Genomic DNA, 22154 nt, shown 5'->3' on the forward strand with positions numbered 1-22154 from the left:
TAATTTTTTAAAAATTGGTGATTCATGATTATTTTTTATTTATACTACAACCAAAGATAAGTGCATACATCAGTATGATTTAATGGATAGTATCAAATAATCTTGAACAATCAATGCACTTGCATACTGTTGTATTATATCTAATTTTTGACCGAACCGTAAATATTTTTGTTTGGGGTTAATTAAATCTCTATAACTAGAAACATAATAATTGATATTTGGAAATAAGTATTAAACTTCTAAATGAAATTTAACAAATAATAACTGAAAGATGAAATTTCAATCAAAAAGCTATTTAATTTGATTTAATGTAATAATCATTCTGAAGCTACGAGTTGCAAATTCTAATTGTAAAAACACATATCAATACAATCAAGAAAATTGTAAACAAGGATCCATGAAAGAGAAAGGCATTCTTTTTCTTTTTAGAATTTTTTTTATTATTTTTTGGATCAAAGAATTGAATTTTATCCACTAGGCAAAAGATTGTTATCTAATTTTGTATGATATGATCTTTTGCTGTCAAATTTTTGACGATAGAAGTTAGAGATGGACTTACTTTATTATTGATGATCTATTTTAGAAATAAAAAGAAAGAGAACCAATACCATGCATATATAACGTCTTCAGTTTGGTCGATTCTAATACTTAATTTAGTAGGACGAAGTTCTTTAGCATATTAGCCCTAGAAAGGACATGTTATTTATAACATTATCAGGAATCTCTCTCTTCAAGCTTGATCTAGCTCAAGCAATAAAAGTTAGCCCATCCTAATCATGAAGGGAAAAAAAAAATAAAAAATCTTGTCGAATGTAATTTCTCTCTCTCTCTCTCTCTTTTGGCGCTCACAGCCATCATTGATCCTTTTCATGTTTCATTTCCGGCTTTCACGCTGGGGAGGGACTGCCCTTGTATCATTCTCTGCAACTATAAGAGCCTCTCTATTATTCAAAGTTCTAATCAAATGAAGCAGGTCCGGCATGTTGAGCTACCAATCATGGCCTGTAGACGGTGCGGGCTGGACCTCACATCACATGGCGTTAATGGCGCAGCAGTCGCCAGTGCTAAGGTATGGGGCTGCTGTTTCTTGGTTGGTGTCTCCAAGTGAGACGAGACCTGCAGAGAAACCAAAGACAGGCACGGCATGGCCCCTGATAGGGACCGTCCAACTGTTGGCGGTCCACGCGCCTGTCTTGCTGGCCCTCTTGCCAACAGGTTTTCAATTTGGAATACGTGGCCTACCTCCTCACCCTTTCCTCCTGTGCTCCGGTCTTCCAATGAGCCAAAACACACTTGAGCAACGCCCGGTTGCCGATTTTGGATGGAGAAAATTGTTTCCGGTGTGGTCCCTTTGTTGCTCAAAACCTCTCTCACACCAACAAGTCTATTCGTTTCACACCAATTGCCGTGCTTAGTTAACATACGGGCAAGTGCGACTTTGTGTCTCGACCGCTAGATTTTTCTCACCTCTCACCATCACAGCCAAGGCTGTCGAAACTAAGAGAGAGACGTGTTGCACATCCTAATATTCATTCTTTCCTCGAATGAACCAGCTTACAAGCCTTGCCCAAACACTACTATTTGCCTGCTACGATCCCCACGTGGTTTTCTGAAAAACAAAAAAAAACAGATCGACATCCCTTTTTTGCACGCAACAGGCCCCAAGCCGAAGAGAAAAGCAAACCTGCGAGGCCACAACGACACAGTCAACAATGGCACAAGTGCTCCCAGTCTGATCCCCGTCCACACATCATTTAAAAGCCATGGTCCGAATTAAACACGAAACGTCAAATGTCGATTAAAATATGCACCTCCACCACCTTTACCGCACCCATCGACGATATGAATGTAACCAGACTCGTGCAATTTTACACGTGAGTAGCTTCAAACCTGCAGGATTCCCCTATTCTAGTACCAGAGCAAACTAGCGGTGAAATATGACCACCGAATTGTGTTATGATATGATAACAGGATTCCAACATATATTTTATTTATATAAATGTGATTCAGAGCAGAGTTCCAAAAGTGCACAGACAACTTATATTGACCACCAGACAAACATATGATTCCTAAGCAGTTCGACAAGAGAAGCGACCAAGAGTAACACCCTTGAGATTAATATACGACTACAACTTCTTAACCTACAGGACCCAACCAGAGAAACATATACTTCGCCTCTTCTTACCTTCTCCCACAGCCACCTCACACGGAGCTGCAGATTAGAGAACGCAAGGCCGGATTACCGAGGCTATTGAACTGGATACAGCGATCCAATGTTGCATGGGGACAGCCCTAGGAACAGCCGGTCATCAGTAAGATTCATGAGTAGGGCTGTCAGAATGCATATCCATGGACGAGTCATTCGAGCTGGGACAATTAGGCTCCCGGCTTTGACTGAGAGTGTTCGCTTCATGGTTCCTAGCTCCATTTCCGCTGGACAGGCAACCATTTGCATAATATCCGCTCCCCTGAGCCAGATGGTAGGGCTGAAGACTCCTGCGAACGGGGCTAGAAAGAGCATTCGAGAAAACTGAATTTTTCGACTGATCAGAGTGACTCGGCCGTGGAGCAAGTCCAATTGCACCCTGCCCAAAGAAACCCGATGGTGGTTGGGAGTTCGAGTTTGTAAAATGCATTGCAGTTTGGACATGTGGATGCTGGTGTTGGAATTGCAATCTTGGAGAAACTATTCCATCCTCTCCTCCATAATCCATCTCATTCTGCAAAAACCAACTTTAAGTTCTCTTTAAGTTGAGATGGTAACTGACCAAGAAGGCATAAAATAACATGGGGCAACTGCAAATTGTAAAAGCATATGCAGAATATATGATACAAATCAAATCATGCAACAAAAACAAAGAAGGTGCTAACTTCCATTCTTTTTAGCAGTAAGTTGCATATGCATTATTATCACTTTCAAACTCAAGATTAATTACAATGGAAATAACAGATCGTATAAATTAAATGATTGAACCTCTGAAGAGGGATGATTGAATTTAGAAATGTGGAATTCTGGCATGGCCTAAAGTGGCTGATAGAATTTGCAACAAGGCTACTGGGCTCATAATAACGATACTTGATATTCAAATAGTAGGTAACGCTGCATTTAGTTGAAGAACGTAAGATGCATCCAAGCAAAAGAAGAGAATAAAGGGAAAAAAGAGAAGTGCCATTTTGTTTGAAAACTAGACACCCATCTAAGCAAAAGGGGGGAAACAAAAACCCAAAAAAAGTTAAATAAATAAAAGCATCATATCTTTAGAACTGAATGTGGCGTGCATGCATGAATCAAAAACATGTTCTCAAAGATGAAAAACAGAAAAAATATAGCTAGATAATAATAACAAAGTCAGATAATAATCATTGTGATAAAACCTGAATATATGTAAGTATATCATCTATGTTCACCCTTGACCCTTCCTCATGTTGTCTCAAGATCCATTGGTAGATCTTCTCCTGCATAAATCCAAAACCAACAATGAGCTTGGTAAGCACAAAAGCAGACATTTTACACAAATTAACAATACAAAGCAATTTATAAGAAAGCATCAGAAGACCCAAGCTGCTCAGAATATATCACAATCACAAAATTAGAAGTCTTCTATACAGCATCCTTGCTGATTTGTTATAATCAACCAGTCCCTTGAAAAACAAAAATCATTTATTGAAAAGCGATTATGTAACCGCAAATACATCCAGCAAGTCATTTGATAGAAAAATAGGTTGGCCATAGTTTCTCTCAATCTGCTTACTCCAAACTTGACAAATTTTTTACCAAGACCATTTCCCCCCCTGACTGTGAGATAGAACAAGAAAACCATGCTAGTTGCAGCAAGATGGAGTTTGACTAGGGAACACAACTCAAGAGAAGGCCATGCCAGAAGATTGAGCAAGAATACATGATTTTTTTCTTATTTATACTTTTTTTTTGTCTATGTCCAGCATTGACTGTTCTGGCACCTCATCAATTATCAAATGAAGGGTCTGTTCTATTTTATCTGGGACCCAATTCATAGCTGAATTGGATACAACCCAATTTCTGGTCTTTTCTTTCGCTTTTGTACAGTCAACCAAGCATCAACTGATGCACTGGGGCTAACATTCCTGACACAAGCCAGTTAGCATGAGGATGGCTATACAGAATGAGAGAAAACAAGAAAGAAGAGTGCAAATAAATTTAAGAAAGAATAAATATAATAATGAAGTATAAAAATTGATAGTAGTAAAAGATAACAAAATATTTAAAAAGCTTAATAATGTATTCAGCAGATCCACCTGGAAAACATGCCTATTCATGATGGGTGATTTACACTTGGAGTCTGGCCAGGAGGAATAAAAAATCATAAATTACATAATTGCAAAGAAACCATAGCTTGATTGTAAAGGAAGCATGTATCAGAAGAGCATCCCAGCAAAATAATGATCGCATGTGAAGAGTAATCTTAATATGCTTCATATGCCTATAGAAAACAGATTACCAGCAACCTAAGCAAAATTAATTACCATGGCGAAGTCAAAAGGAGCATCAAGAGGGACCTGCATGCCCACAAAGAAGTGGACAAAGACAAATCACCTTGATTAAGGCAATCGACCATCACAACAAAGTCAGCAACCAACTAGGTGTCCAATGAATTATTAAACTAATCAACATATAGACAAGCATCAACTGAAGCTGAAAGGACGGTGAGAGCAAGTGCTCAGCTGATGAAGCTAAGAAGATAGCGGAAGATGATAGGACTAAGCATCACGAGGAGATTTTGTGATAGTGAAACAACTTGACTGACCACATGAAAGACATAAGGGAAAAAAAATTTAACATCAAACAGAGGCTCCCTATCACATGGCCTACACTTCCCATAACATTTGAGGAACATTGAAGTCACACGTGTTTGTCATTTCAAAACACAAGAATGGCAGTATTAGTGCATTTCCACTAAGAAAGCAAATAAGACTAATGAAATCAGCATTATTCATGAAAAGCTGCCAACAACAGGATTAAACCTTTAGGAGATCATCTCCAATGATAATCACATCATCAATGCAGAGAGGTAGGGCGTTACATCAATGACTGAAGCATGGATGAAAGTTCTTTCTCATTCTTACTATGCCTTCTAAAGTGAACAACCATAATGATTACCCAACTAAATTTTCTAAACCAAATTGAAGGAGCTTGATTGAGACCATAAATAGTCCATGAAGATGGCTGACATGATGAGGATTAAAAAGTTGAATAACAAAATGCTGGTGAGGAAAGGTATTCTTCACATCTAACTAACACAATGGCCATTCAGGACTACAAGAAATTGTGACTGATAATAGTATATTGTCATCCTGGTTATAGCAGCAAAACTTACTAAGCATGAACTTATGAATCACATATTGTTCGATTGAACTACTAAACCAAGTTTCAATTTAGTAATTCCACTTGCAAGAGATGAAATATTAGCAAGGGAGTCAAAATAAAATCCCACACCTCGATTAGCTAAAGAGCAGAAAAACTGCCAGACACAACCTCCTAGAACCGAGAAATCTTGGCAACCTCATAAATAAGTTATAGCTAATATTGACCATGGATAGCTGCAAGAAAGAAATGGTGGCTTGCAGCATTTCGTACTGGCATATATAAGTCATCACAATGGTTCACGATTTGAAATAGAATGCTGATACTCAAATGGAGGCACCAGCAAGGGGACATCCCCTAGTTTTAAAGATATGTCAGGTACAATAATTATAGGAAGAACCTCCATAAATGTGGTGGTGGCATGAACCATCCAAGTCTAAACATTGGTAATGGGAGCCAAGAAAGGCATAAGGAGGATAGGAAGTCATATTCTCAAAAGAATGTGAATAAGTAAGATAGTTGAATATAGGAGGAGAAAAAGCACCATAAATTCAGAGGGTAGATATTCAAAGATGTGTATAATCAACATAGATATGATTTCATAAATGCACTCATACATCTCCATAAATACCGAACTAGAATCCTAACAGAAGGATTTGGACACTTAGGCTTAACTCTATGAGTGCACATCCATTACTAGGTATGAAAAATAAAGAATGCTTGCACCAATGCTTTGCACATTAAGTTGCAAAACTAACAGTTTTAATGACACGATAGAATGTTTTCATTTGAATTATAGTTTCGAGGGACCCAAACCAAATAATAATTAGTTTTTATGTGCTTGACTAGTGCAAATTGTGATCACTGATCAATGAAACGGACTCTCAAATTAAATTCAAACTTACATTCTAACACATCAGTTGCATTGGTAGCATCCATTTTGTATCTACTTAATGCATAAAAATAGAAAGCTTCAAAACAAATGATTTTATTTGTTTCCGGACATGTTTTACTTTATGATCAACAGTGGCATTTCTCGATTTACATGAGCCAACATTAATTTTATACAAATAAGAATGGTCTCAAAGTCTACCAATTAGCAGTTTTATTAAAATGACTTCTGCAGCCACCTGAGTGCTCATCTGAGGCATGGCAGTCATGCAGTTTCCTCAATCAGTCAGGTGATGCGGGACAATCCTAAAAAGAAAATCAATCCTAATAATCAAGCTCTCTTCTGTTCATCAACAACAAATCACGTCCGGCCAGGGGCTCATTATTCCCAGGACAGACAGTATAGTTGCCTATACTCTGCTCAGGAGGCGTGATTGATTGATACGAGACTAAAGCGAGATCAATCTAAATGATACAGACGAATGCCATTCGAGAGATCAGTAAACAATTAGCAATAGAAAATTTCATAAACAGATAGCAGAAATTAAACATGCTCACGAGTAAATGCAAAAAAAGAAATAAGAATGGAACGAGAGAAAATAAAACATTAAACCCGTGAGAAAATCCAAAAAGATGATAAGAATCCGGATCGTGGTAGTTAAGAAACTACTCTGATTAGGGCTCTTAATCTTTTAACCAAACAGATCCATCGATAAAGAACTAGGTCTTTACCAACATCGGATTAAAAAAAAATCAAAGATCAACTGTTAAGGAACGAAGGTCCTTGACAGCATATGATCTGTAGAATAAGAAATCACTCCTTCTCTCAGCACGACAGATGAAAATTCTGGAGGAGACAGATCTTCTCTCGACGGAATAGGCTTGCGTGGGTAGATGGAGTCGATCAGAGTCGCAGGAACACTGAATCTTAAGTAGAAAGAATAGGATAGAAAGTGGGCCTCACACCCTCTCCTTGTGGGGCAATTTTGGGTCTCACACCCTCTCCCTCTCGGAGCGATTGACACAAATATTTGTGGAGTTTGTAAAATCATTCATTGTCTTTTTCATGAAAGATACAAGGATTTATATAGGACTCTAAGGGTCCTATTTGTTTAGGAATCTCTTATCTTTACAAGGAAGAAATCAACCCTCCACAAAAAAGTAAAGCATTATAATCTACCATAGGAAAGAAATCAGCCTTCAACAAAATAAGTAAGTGCCAAGAACTCTTAAGGAATTCTAAGGAAGAAATGAAACTCCATGTGGGTGCTTAATGCTTGACACAACTTGGCATGAGCACGGCACATGCTGGCATGCATATTTCTTCTCTTGGCATGTGAAGAGTGGTGGCTCCAAAGGTGACGTGGACAAATCCAAGTATGGCCCTATGGACCCAAAGCCAAATGCATTAAAATTTATTGACCGAAAATAAATAACTGAAGTAGAATCAATTTAATGAGGCTTCTTCGATCCAAATCGAACTTAAATTATGTTGTCGATTTTTGATGGCTCTGGTGTCCGCACCAATTCTTCCGGGGTGAAAAAAACTCGACCCTGTCGAGTGTGGGTCGATTCCGCTCTGGTGACGCTCAAGTAGATCGGGATCAATGCGTTGCAGCTCTTCTCGAGTGATCCAGATATCTTCAGACTCCGATCGACCTCGCCATCTGACCAGATACCGCTGATAGCCTCGACTCCGGGTGGAAAGGATCTGCTCATCCAAAATTTTCTCAATCTGATCGTGTTTTGCTGACATTTTGGCTGGTGGACACTCAGGGATAGGTTCGCTCTCAATAGTTAGTTCAGGCTCAAATGGCTCACTAAGTATCCGGGTTGGTTTTTTATAGGCGATAAGATCTGTAATGTTAAAAGTAGAGCTAATTCCAAAATCAGAAGGTAAGTCCACAACATACGCATTTGATCCGATTTTCTTTATGATCTTAAACGGACCTGCTCCTCGAGCATGTAACTTCTTCACGGTTCCGGGGGAAAACCGTTCAGGCCTCAATCGAACCATCACATAGTCTCCCTCTGCAAACTCTTGAACACGTCAATGAGAATCTGCATTCTGTTTATAAACTTTATTACTCATACTAATTTTTTTACTGATCTCTTTATGAGACTCTTGACATGCTGTGCAAATGACTCTGCAGATTCGAAAATCCTAGCATGCATAGGTAGTGGGATGAGGTCTATTGGTTTTCTAGATTGATATCCATGAAAACTCCGCACGTCATGCACACTCTTGGGCACCGGCTACTCAACTATTGCTCTAATCTTTTTAGGATCAGCAGATACACCATTAGGGATAACAACAAAACCTAAAAAGATGATATGGTCTGTCATAAAAGCGCACTTCTTAGGATTAGCATACAAGCTTTCTGTTTTAAGAACTTGACACACTCTTTGGAGGTGATCTAAATGGTCTTCCCTAGTTCGACTATAGATCAAAATGTCATCAAAATATACGACTACAAATACTCCTATAAATGGTCGTAGTACTTGGATCATCAACCTCATGAAGGTACTAGGGGCATTAGATAATCCAAATGACATCATCATCCACTCATATAAACCATTTTTTGTCTTGAAAGTAGTTTTCCACTCATCTCCCGGTCTAATCCTTACTTGATGGTAACCACTCTTAAGATCGATCTTAGAAAAGATAGTGGATCCGGCCATCATATCTAACATGTCATCTAACCTAGGAATAGAAAAGCGGTACTTAATGGTGATCTTATTAATGACACGGCTATCTATGCACATCCTCCATGTACCATCCTTCTTTGGAGTCAGTAGTGCAGGAACCGCGCAAGGACTCAAACTCTCCCTCATAAATCCTTTTTTTATCAGCTCTCCAACTTGTCTTTGTAGCTCGGCATGCTCATTAGGGTTCAACCTATAGTGGGGCAAGTTGGATAGGGTAGATCCAGAAACTAAATCAACGGCATGTTGAATGTTTCTCATAGGCGGTAAATAATCTGGAAGATCCTCAGGAAAGACATCATGAAACTCAGTAAGAAGGCTAGCTACTTCCTTAAGATAATCCACCTTAGAATCCTCACGAACTTCTCTAGCAACAAGCATCCAAACTGGTGATCCTTCACTCATGATCATCTCTAATTCTTTAGCACCTATCAGATTGAGGTTTTTCTTCTTAAGATTTTCTTTTGGTCCATCGCCTATCTTTCTATTAGTAGCCTTAGGTGGGGAAGGATTAATCGTGATCTTCTTACCCTGATGAGTAAAGCTACAGGAGTTGGTACGGCCATAAATCGTAACATCATTGTCGAATAGCCAAAGCCGACCTAATATGATACTTCCGACTTCCATGGGTAAGACATCGCACCACACATGATCCTGAAATGAATAAAGTTGGATGGGCACACGGCATCTAAATTTGATGGGAATAGAGGAGGAATCAATCCAAGACACACGGTATGGACTGGGATGATCTACAGGAGTTAATCCTAATCGCTTAACCGTGTCGGTGGAGATGACGTTGATACAACTACCGCTATCAATGATCACCTTACAAATTTTATCGCCAAATTTTATGAAGGTATGGAAAATAGAGGTCCTACGCCAGTCTTCACTTTCCTTAGTTTGGGCTAGGACATACCTAACGACTCCAAGCCTAAGGTCTGACTCAGGTGTGGCATAACCTAGGATGTCCTCAGTACTCTCAAATTGCTCGGTTAAATCTAGATCAGCTTCATAAACTTCCTCTTCGATATTTTCTAGAGTTTCTCCTTCTAATTCTTCTACGAATAATGATCGGTTGGGGCATTGTGCAGCAAAGTGACCGTAACCATGGCACTTGAAGCAATGAGATCGAGAAATACTTCCTTTTGATAACTCTCCTATAGCTCCTTTTTCTTTATCTTCTTTTCTCCCAATAGGATTTGTAAGTGGAGGTTCGTTACTAGGAGTTTGATTAATATTAGGTCTCGATCCAGAAGGGGTTACTCGGTTGGATTCAGGACGACGAGGAGTCGAATATCTAGAAAATCTTTCAAAATCTAAGACAAGTTGATAAGCTTGTTCCAACGTGGTTACCTCTCGCAGAAAGAGCTCACGCTGAATATCCTCTCGTAATCCAGCTCTAAATCTAGATAAGGTAACAACTCTATCTTCGGCTACTCCACATCTCATGAGGATTCATCAAATCTCGTGATATACTCGGTGACTGATCTATTCCCTTGAGTAAGCCTCTGCCATTGATCTAAAAGTCTTTGTTGGTAAGAGGTGGGGAGGTACTTCTCTCTGAGTTTTTCTTTCATCTCATCTCAGGTTTCTATCGGATCTTGTCTTCTCTGATTGAGAAGACGCTCAACACTTTCTCAATAAAGTTGGGCTTGCCTCACCAATTTCATCCTAGCAAACCTAACTCTCCTTGCTTCAGACATTTCGTACCATCCAAAATAATGGTCCATACCTGATTTTCAATCTAGGTACTCTCTCGGATCTAGACAACCATCAAAACTTGGAGCTTCAACTTTCACATTCCTAAGAATATGCTCATCTTGATCGAACTGGTTGTGGTGCGGACGTGCCCCTATAGGTCGATCAAGTTCTAGATTCCTACCTCTTTGTCCTATAGGTAGTCGGGGAGACTCAGGTTCAGGTTGTTTCTGCCTAGCTTCTTCTAATATCACTATTCTCTCATCCATGACTTTCATAAAATTTTTCATGTCATCAAACTTTTCAGTCAGAGCATTAATGATGGCTGCTATATTGGGATCCATATTGGTATTGGGTGGGGAAGTAGAATGTTGGTACCAAGTACCTGATCTAGTGGTCATGCAACTCTAAGATGCAGAAATAAGGTGCAATAAAAACTAAAATGCTTGAAAGTAAAGTACGAAATTTAGAGTGCGAAAATTTAAATTGCGAAAATTAAAATTGCTGAATTTAAACTAAAGCCCTAATCAACCTGCTCTGATACCAAATTGATGCGGGACAATCCTAAAAAAAAAATCAATCCTAATAATCAAGCTCTCTTCTGTTCATCAACAACAAATCACGTCCGGCCAGGGGCTCATTATTCCCAGGACAGACAGTATAGTTGCCTATACTCTGCTCAGGAGGCGTGATAGATTGATACGAGACTAAAGCGAGATCAATCTAAATGATACAGACGAATGCCATTCGAGAGATCAGTAAACAATTAGCAATAGAAAATTTCATAAACAGATAGCAGAAATTAAACATGCTCACGAGTAAATGCAAAAAAAGAAATAAGAATAGAACGAGAGAAAATAAAACATTAAACCCATGAGAAAATCCAAGAAGATGATAAGAATCCGGATCGTGGTAGTTAAGAAACTACTCTGATTAGGGCTCTTAATCTTTTAACCAAACAGATCCATCGATAAAGAACTAGGTCTTTACCAATATCGGATTAAAAAAAAAAATCAAAGATCAACTGTTAAGGAACGAAGGTCCTTGACAGCATATGATCTGTAGAATAAGAAATCACTCCTCTCAGCACGACAGATAAAAATTCTGAAGGAGACAGATCTTCTCTCGATGGAATAAGCTTGCGTGGGTAGATGGTGGAGTCGATCAGAGTCGCAGGAATACTGAATCTTAAGTAGAAGGAATAGGATAGAAAGTGGACCTCACACCCTCCCCTTATGGGGTGATTTTGGGTCTCACACCCTCTCCCTCTCGGAGCGATTGACACAAGTATTTGTGGAGTTTGTAAAATCATTCATTGTCTTTTTCATGAAAGATACAAGAATTTATATAGGACTCTAAGGGTCCTATTTGTTTAGAAATCTCTTATCTTTACAAGGAAGAAATCAACCCTCCACAAAAAAGTAAAGCATTATAATCTATCATAGGAAAGAAATCAGCCTTCAACAAAATAAGTAAGTAGCCAAGAACTCTTAAGGAATTCTAAGGAAGAAATGGAACTCCATGTGGGTGCTTGATGCTTGACACAACTTGGCATGAGCACGGCACATGCTGGCATGCATATTTCTTCTCTTGGCATGTGGAGAGTGGTGGCTCCAAAGGTGACGTGGACAAATCCAAGTATGGCCCTATGGACCCAAAGCCAAATGCATTAAAATTTATTGACTGAAAATAAATAACTGAAGTAGAATCAATTTAATGAGGCTTCTTCGATCCAAATCGAACTTAAATTATGTTATCGATTTTTGATGGCTCTGATGTCCGCACCATCAGGCAGATTGGAAAAAAAGAAAAAAAACTTTCTCAGCATCCCTTGAAGTTGAATAGCACAAGAGCAAGCAGAAGTTCTCTTTCCATTTTTGCCCCATTTGTGAATGGGGGACTCTAAATGCCCACCTCATAACAAGGCACCCAACACCTCCAAGGGTCCTATCCACCACCTTGAATCATCAAAAATATCAACCTTATATTAAAATAATCTCTCCCCCAATCTACATCTACATTTTTATGCATGTCCAAGATACATGATTGATTACATTTCAGGTCCCAGTCACTTCTTCTCCTATCTCTACTCTTCTTCCTCCTCAAACCACCAGTCTAGCCGGATTTCTCTTAAAAGAGGTCAATTTCTTTATTTAATACGTCTGTTCCATGGTTCAACTTATCTTATTTTTAGTTCTCTTCTGATTTTATCTCATAAATATAATGCATTTGGAGGCACCACCTAGGGTCCCAAGGTGCCCTTCTCTTTTCTTATTCTTTGAATCCTTATTTGTTCAACAAAAGGCTTCTTGCACCTTTCTTCCATCTGATCCCCTCATCCACCAGACATTGTGGCGCAAAGCCAACCTAGAAATCCACAACAAATTTAAAAATGTACTACTACATACCTCACTATGGTCAGCCAAAAGTAATTGGATGAAAGTATTTGCCAGGAACCATTACTTAGTCACAAAATAGATCCATGGTGTTGTGTAAATAGATTGGATCTAGAGATAGCAAAGAAGAGAGAGAGGAAAAGATTTATTCAGTTCAGCCTCCAGCTTACATACATAGGTGGAGATAATCGAGAAAGTTTCACTAATGATGAAGAAGTACAAGCACAAGAGAAGAAAACCCCAATATAAAAGCCCCCAAAAATTTATGTAGTTCAGCCTACAGCCTACATACATAGGTGGAGACAATTGAGAAAGTTTCACTAATGATGGAGAAAGTACAAGCAGAAGAAGAGAAAACCCCAATATAACAGCCCCCAAACCTGTTAAGATCTCGAAAAGCCCCAATACACAAAAGATGTAATCCCAAAAACCCTAGGATAGGAGAATCCTATTTGTGTACGGACATCTGAAAAGAAAAAAAAAAAGGGTTGCAACCTCTGCCCCACTCTGGGTTTCAGTCCTCAAGCCAAGGACCCACGTGGAGAGGCCTTTTCAGCATTATGACAATTGAGATCAGAAGTTTCTAATAATTAAATTGGAAATCATTAAACTGGAAGATAACACACATACAGTGTCTAAAGATGCTATGTCTTTGGTAAAGGTATTTCCAATCAACCGCAAATTCAAAAGCCTACAGGCATGTAGGGATGCCCCTGGACCATGTGGAACTAAGCTTCTGTTTTTAAGGAAGTGATTGCACTTGTTTTGTATGATATTCCTTTAGTTCTTCCAACATATATCAACAGCATATCTTGACTTATCAAACTCAAACTTCTAGTTAAGCTATTGTTAATATGGTTGGTTCCATCAAGAATTAAAGTGCATAATATGCAAGCTTGCAGGCATAAAATCTTTCTAATCTTGTAGATGTGAATTCAGTTGCAAATTCATGGTCAGTCTAAACAAGAATTTCATTATCAACTGAAGTACTGTCAGAAAATAAAATTTTCTTGCTAGACACCCACTGAATAACAGATGTGAGATGCACAAGCTGTTGCACATCCAATCAATATGAAAAAAAGACATCGACAATGATATCAACCTAACTCAGTCTTAATGAACACATGTGATAATGAAGTGTGTTCCCACGTTTTGTCTACCACCTCCAAACCATCTACCCAAGAAAAGCCATCCCAAGATGCTTATCTCATGGTAAGGAGCCCAACACATCCAACGGTGCCTATCCATCACCTTGAATCATAAAACATATCATCCTTATATTAAATAATCTCTCACCCACTCTTTATGTGCATTTTTACATGCATGTCCGAGTTAAATGATTGATTACATTTCAGGTCCCAGCCTCTTCTTCTCTTATCTCTACTCTTCTTCCTCCTCAAACTCCCAATATAGCCAAATTTCTCTTAAACAAGGTGAATTTCTTTATTTAATACATCTGTTCCATGGTTCAACTTATCTTATTTTCAATTCTCTTCTGATTTTATCTCATAAATATAATGCATGTGGAGGCACCACCTAGGGTCCCAAGGTGCCCTTCTCTTTTCTTATTCTTGGAATCCTTATTTGTTCAACAAAAGGCTTCTTGCACCTTTCTTCCATCTGATCCCTTCATCCACCAGACATTGTAGCACAAAGCCAACCTAGACATCCGCAACAGGTTTAAAAATGGACTACTACAACCTCACCTCACCATGGTCAGCCAAAAGTGATTGGATGAAAGTATTTGCCTCCGGCACAAAGGAGACCCATGATGTTGTGTAAATAGGTTAGATCCAGAGATAGCAAAGCAGAGAGAGAGGGAGACGGAGGAGAAAAGATTTATGTGGTTCAGCCTACGGCCAACATCCATAGGGGGAGACAATCGAGAAAACCTCACTAATGATGGAGAAAGTATCAAGAGAATAAGAGAAAACCCCAATATAAAAGCCCTCAAATCTCTCAAGCTCTCAAAAAGCCCCAATACACAAAAGATGTAGTCCCCAAAACCCTAGGATAGGTGAATCCTATTTGTGTATGAACACCTCGAAAAATTTGGTTCAGGGCCTCTTCTCCCACTGTGGGTTTTTCCCTTGGGCCAAGAACCCAATGGGAGAGGCCCTTTTAGCAGTCTATCCTCTAAATACAAAGCACCATGACACAAGCACTGGCACAAACAAGAATGAAGTATCCTACTCTAATGTTTTTTGTTGGGGGGGGGGGGGTGTGGGGGTGGACTAAGCACTGAAAAATGTCTATATGTAATCTGCGTCCAACCAGTTTACTGATTTCATCAGAATTCTGTAGATCCCCTCGTCTTGTACCTTTGACCAAGAAGAATCTTTCGGTTCCACTATGAGGTTAAATTTATCATAAGTGCCACACAGATTACAGAAAAAATTTGACTCCAGAGGTCTTTACAATTTCATTGATATTCTAGCCCACCACAAACAATATGCACTAAAAATTTTGGATCAAGTAAAAGAACTACTAAGAAGAGGAAGAAACCAACCGAAGATCTCCAGAAACTACTCGCTCGCTCACGTAAGAACAGAACGAAATAGAGGCAGATCGTTCAATCATTCGAGAAAAATGAGAGAAAGCTTAATTTGGCAATATCATGGAATTTAAAAAAATCACAAAACAAACTCAAAACAAACATATACATTAAAGAAAAGAAATTGCACTCCGTCAAAGACAAAAACCATGAACAAGCGACTGAAACAACCAAAAAGTATTCAAGAAGAAGAAGAGGAAGAAAAGAAAGAAGAAATTTCACAAAGATTCCATCCAAGAAGAGCCAACACAAGTTCTATGAATCAACCTTTCAATCAGATAAAGGAAAAACAGGAGTTATCAATCCATCAAAAAAAGAACCACGAAACGAACGATTAATCGGTCGATGAGAAGCGGGGGGGGGGGGGGGGGGGGAGAGAGAGAGAGAGAGAGGCGAACCAGCGAATGGCGCTCGCCGGCCTGGAAGGAGACTTTCTGTTGGTTCATGGCCTGGGTGTACAGCTGGGAGAGCGAGTTAGCCGCGCTGCAGAAGGTGGAGTAGAGCGTCCGATCCACCTCGTCGAGGCGCGTCGCGTCCGATTTCCTCTTCCTCGCCATGGGTTCGATGAGAAGAACGATCAACGGCGAAACCCTAAAAACGGAGGAGACGGGGAGGAGGAATTGGGAAAACAATACAAGCTCCTCTCTCTCTCCCCCCGCTCCCCCCCTCTAAATCCCTAATCCGCTTCGGAAACGCGGAAGCCCAAAGAAAGTCGGAGAGAGAGAGAGAGAGGGAGTGAAAGGCGAGCGGGGGGTGTTTTATTTTTTGTCTGGTGGCGACGTTGGCTTGCCGATACGAAAAGGAAACGCTATCGTGCTCGCTCTCCTTCCGCCGTGCTTTGAGTTGTGTTTGAATATTGATCCAACGGTTGGTGTCCCCAAAAGAAAAATCAAACATCCTTTCGCACATACAAACCCGAACCCCCTTCCGCGAACGAAAATCATATGGGCAGTCGGGATAAAAAATCACATGCGGCGTACCACGTATTTTTTAATATTAATTTTAAAATTTAAAATTTTTTATTAATAAAATTATTAATTTTATAATTAAAATATTTTTTATTTTTAATATAAAATAATATATACTATACGATCATACGATACACACTGAATATATATAACTAAATGATATATATTGTAAGTTTTTTTGATACACATCCAATAATGATTCAACGTACATCTATAGTTAAATTAATATATAATTTACTAAACTTAATATTTATCAGTCACAACTAGTTGATGCACATCTAATATTCTAATACATATATTTAGATAAAATAATATATTATTTTTAAAATATAATATTTATCAATACACAGTATATAAGCAAATAATATACATTAGATAACTTATTGATTCATACTGTAACCTTTTTTGATACACATCCAGCAATAACTTAATATTTTAAGGCTCTTTCTTCTCTTCCAATTCTCTGATCTTTTCTAAGATCTTTGCATCTAAAAATTTATAAAAACTATGTATTATTTCATCTACAGATGTGTATTAGAACGTCGGATGAATATTTTGCTAGGTGTATATCAACTAATCATATATTACGTGTTAGTGAATACTAAGTTCGGTAAACTATGTATCAATTTATCTGTATATGCGTATTAGATCGTTATTGAGTATGTACCAAATAAGCTTTTAATATGTATCAATAAATCATTTAGGATATATCATTTGCTGATATGCTATGTATTGATGAATACTATATTTTAAAAATTATGCATCGTTTTATCTAAAAAGATGTATTGAGACATTAGATAAATATTTTATTAGATATATAATAATTAATTATATATTTTATACTGATGAAATTAAATTTAATAAATTATATATTAATTTAAGTATAAATATGTATTAAATCATTGTTGAATGTGTATCAAAAAAAAATTTATAGTATACATCATCTCGTTATATATTTAATGTATATCATATAGTTATATAATATACATCACTATATACTACAAATAAAAAAATATTTTAATTATTAAATTAATAATTTTATTAATAAAAAATTAATTTTTAGATTCATATTTTAAACTTAATGTTGAGGGACACGTGCCATATTGCAAAGCCCGCCCATGGTGTCCGCCCCGTATGATTTTTGTTTCCCTTCCGCACCGCTCCACCTTCACACCTTCGCTTCCTCGAAGAAGGCGCGCCATCACACGTGTACACGGCGTAGAATGTCTTTTACAAGAGTTGTCGATCAGCCGTTTGATCTTTGCGATGCATGGAAGCTATGGTATCTCGCATGGAACTTATACGAAGGCAATTGTATGGAATGGGTACTCCACGTGCCACATGAGCTGCCTGGGCGGACTTGATGGGGTTACCTGTTCATTGAAGGGGTGGATTTACGGAGGCTACATTCCATCCATTATTTTAGACCCATCTCATCCCACCCGGCCTAGAGAAGGTCTTCATATAAATCAAGCCGTTGATCATGGAATTGGGGTTTAGTATGGAGATCCAAGGGGTTATACTATCAAAAACAAGATTCTATAGTAAAATTTAGGATTGTAGCATCAATTTGCTAATGCTGAACGGTTTTTTAAGGATGCTAGTTTCTTTTTTTTTTTTTTTTGCTTTTTTTGATCACCCTGGTCAGAGGTTCATGCACAAGTAGGCTAAAGAAAATCTAAAAAATTTAAAAAACTATATAGAATCGCATATAATTATTCTTCTAGGTATAGCTTATTGTATATTTATTTCCCAAAAATTACTATTTGATATATATGCTTCTCAAATCATCTAGTTTTTGCGTGGATGGTTTTGCCCTGGGATCTTTTTGATTAATAATATTGATAAATACTCAAATATAAAATAACTATATCAATCTTTTTACATTAATATCTTAAAAAATTTTATAAAAATATAATATATTAAATTTTTCAAAGGTATTAATGTAAAAGGGTAGTGTCAAATGATACTCAAAATGATTATTCATTGATGGCATAAATAAAGTCCAAATCTAACAACAAAGGCATTCATACAAAAATATAATAATTTAAAAGGTACATATATAAACAATGATTTTTGGAGGATAAATACACAATAAACTATATTCTAAGGATATATATGCAAAAATTCAAAAATATAATTGATCATCTAAATTTATAATTTATAAAACAAATTTGTAATTTAAAAAGAAGGGAAAATGCCTAGTGGATTAGTTGGTAAAGTCACTGGGCTTGGCACCAATGGCTTTGGTTCATTTTTCTCATTGATTTTTAGTTGGATTTCCTTCCCTTTTATTTATCACTACTAAATAATAACAAAAATAAATTATAAAACATAAGACAATTCTAGAACATTTTCAATAGATCAATGGAGGATAATTTGATGAATCACTATTTTAATGGAAATTGGGAATAATTTGAGACTTTTCCAATAATTTAGAAGATATTTATATAGTGGTGATTGGTTGAGCTAAAAAGCTATATGGATTGAGAAATTCTTGCTACTCAATAATATCTGGTATTGCTTAAGGTGCGTTCGAGGATGAGCCTCTTTCTTTGAAAGGTGGTTTGGGAATGGCTTCCGATCAGAACTATTTTGAAGGAGAGGGGTATGGATATTGAGCTGTTGCCCTTGTTGCGGAGCAGAGGAGGAAACGATGGAGCACACCCTTTTTTATGCCATTGACTAAACAAGTGTGGTTGTTAGCGAGTCAGTATCATCAGATTATTCCAATTGAAGATCCGACCGAGGTGTTCCTTGATCTTTTGAGGCGAAGAGTAGGGGTGATGAGTCTAGATATGCTGCCATCTAGGTAGTCTACATCCCCTAGCACATCTGGTTGGCTAGGAAATGGTGTAGTCTTCGAGACCAAGAGATGTCCAGTGATGTACATCTTGTAGAGAGCCCCAATCTTGGTGTTGAAACTGATTGATGTGACTTTTAGACCTCCAAAGATCTGAAAAATTTACTATGTTCTTGTAGCAACTCGATAGATTTTCATAGTCTGGAAACCTCTACCTCTAAGGTCAATTTTGATGGGAGTTTCACAGACATAAGTGGCGATGCTGGATTTGTGATTCGAGGGCCTAATTTCAGGTTGGTGGCGATAGGAGGCTGTCATCTTTTTGAGCCCATGGTTCTTAAGGCAGAGTTGAGTGCAACTTGGACATGGGCCATATACGCTTTTGGGAGCAAACTACATGATTATTGAGGGAGACTCGACTATGGTGGTGGCATGGTCATGGGGTTGTATGCAAAGAGCCGTTGACTATCCTCCACTACGAGACATCTCGATCTTATTTTCTGAATGCACAGAACTTATAGTTAGACATGCTTTCTGAGAAACAAATATTGCAACTGATTGGATTACAACATATGGTACAGCACACACTAGGAACTTTTTATGGACTTCTGAGGAGGGCCTCAACCCTTTAGAGATATTTTACTACTTGATTTTTTTGGATATATTCACACTAGATATGTATAATAATCCATTTCGATCAAAAGAAAAAAAAATGATGCCTCATATACTATTTTACATGCTATACAGTGAGAGGTGCATCCAATTTTATTTGTCCTATAACATATTTGTTAGTGCCTCTAGCAGATAGACAGTTTTATCCTTGGAGGCAATCAAATTTAAATTGATGTTTTTGCTTCACATATGAATGGATCTCCGATTGTTTTATTGTTTGAGCTTTCAAGATAGCAGCACTTCTTGAATTTAGAAGATTGATGGTATATATTACCCTTTAATATATGCTCTATTATATTATGTTGCATAATTAGTTTAATTATAAATTCATAAATATGTGTAATTTGATCAGGAAGAAAAAAATGATTTCTTGTAATCTGCTCAACTTGGGTCTTTCCAAAAAATACAGAAAATAGGAGAATTTGAAAGTTGAATTTTAGATCCCTTTTTCATTAGCTATGAAACAAAATTGATTGAAATACATCTATTTCTATTTGTGATGCTTGCCTTTACAAAATTCGAGTCTATTTTCTATTTTAATTGGATAATAATACACAGCTTCATTAAAATGGGCATGACTAAAGAAAGTGATTGTAAAAAATTAAACTTCTACGAGAAATAGATATCAGCTTCTACCTTTAGGTATTTTATCCACATCTTCCCAAATTAAAAGATATCAATTGATATATTTTCTAATAAGAAATTTTTTATTTTGTCTAGCTTATTTGGAGACTCAAATATCATGATATGTCTTCAACCGGTGCATGAATTAAACCCTCTAAGGGTTCAGTTCAAACATCATAGATCTTAAAAGAGACTTCGACTGAATGACACATAGGAAGTCATGATATTCAAAACTTCAGGCATGCAATTAGGCTTACTATGTGGCGACTCTTGCTCTCAGATCATTTTCAAACCTACCAAAAATAACCAAAGTGATTTAAGATAGGTCTGTTGATCCTCTTTAATCAATATGTAAACTATAGTTATGGACCAAACTATCTTACTCCTCTTTAACATACATTTTAATTGTTTTTAGCCACAGGGAAGTAAGATGCACGAAAACTCATTCACCAAAGAGAAATTAAAAGGAATAGCAATAGGAGGTGTAAATACATGGCACTTTAATTAGGTTGCAAGCAGCATATGGTGACTTTTGGAGAGTTCTTGAAAATAACCATCCATTCGGGGTGAATGGTTTGGTTTTTGGTTGGGATAATGTACAAGCACATGAATATGCTAAATTATATGATCCAACTTGTTGTTTCCCTTGACTCAATATTATAACTTATCTTTCTTATATAATTGATCCACTTTGGCCTACTAATTTTTGATGTTTCATCACCTTCTTCAATCATGCATGAAATTATATGCCCTTGAAATATTTGTTTCTCAATTTACCTTTGACCTATATTTGAAAGATTCATTACTTCTTTGGTTTTATATAAGAAAAAATTCACTACTTGCGCTATATGGTTGCCTACATTATTTCACTCTACCATCATTTTTTTGCCCTTTTGAGATCCCAAATCACTGCATGCGCTAATTTGCCAAAGGCAATATTTAAATCAACTAGATGCACCATGCACAAATTGAATCTAAAGATAATACATTTGATCATTAAGTTATTACTCACTGGTGCTTGGCTAATTAGAAGTAAACCATTAATCACGAACCTTGATTGTCATATTTAATTGCTAAGAGCTAAAACAACATTAAACATCCTACTTTGCTAGGGGCATTCAGTAACAGGAGAAGCACTAACATGGACCATAGGATAAATTGAGAATATAGTGATCTACATATTGTTGTATCTTGAGAAATTCTTTATCCGCTGCCATCGGTAGAGAAAAAATGCACTACTTCACTTGATTGGACCACATAGCATAATTAATAATGAGAAAGATATTTAATGCAGTTTAAATTTTTTCTCAATTTTTTTTGACTAAAATATTCTTTTTCTCCTTTTACTCTATTTTACTCATACTTGGTCAGGATGTCATAGATAATAACAGAACATCATAATAATCAATAGAATGTCATAAAAAATAATAGAATATCATAATAATAGTATAACATTCTATTGCATTCTATAAATAATCATCGAAAAGTAATATTACTGATA

General features: G+C 37.2%; 1 protein-coding gene across 1 annotated transcript; it reads right to left on the reverse strand.

Annotated features, from left to right (window-relative positions):
• Positions 1–1963: 1963 nt before the first annotated feature.
• Positions 1964–16254, reverse strand: HCS (holocarboxylase synthetase; the record flags this gene model as incomplete). Its single annotated transcript, NM_001304427.1, is given in 3 exon segments — positions 1964–2720; positions 3376–3456; positions 15985–16254. Coding segments are annotated over 3 exon segments (651 nt in total). The 3' UTR covers positions 1964–2309.
• Positions 16255–22154: the final 5900 nt, after the last annotated feature.

This window comes from Elaeis guineensis, chromosome 2 (genome assembly GCF_000442705.2).
Source record: "Elaeis guineensis isolate ETL-2024a chromosome 2, EG11, whole genome shotgun sequence".
Lineage (NCBI taxonomy): Eukaryota > Viridiplantae > Streptophyta > Magnoliopsida > Arecales > Arecaceae > Elaeis > Elaeis guineensis.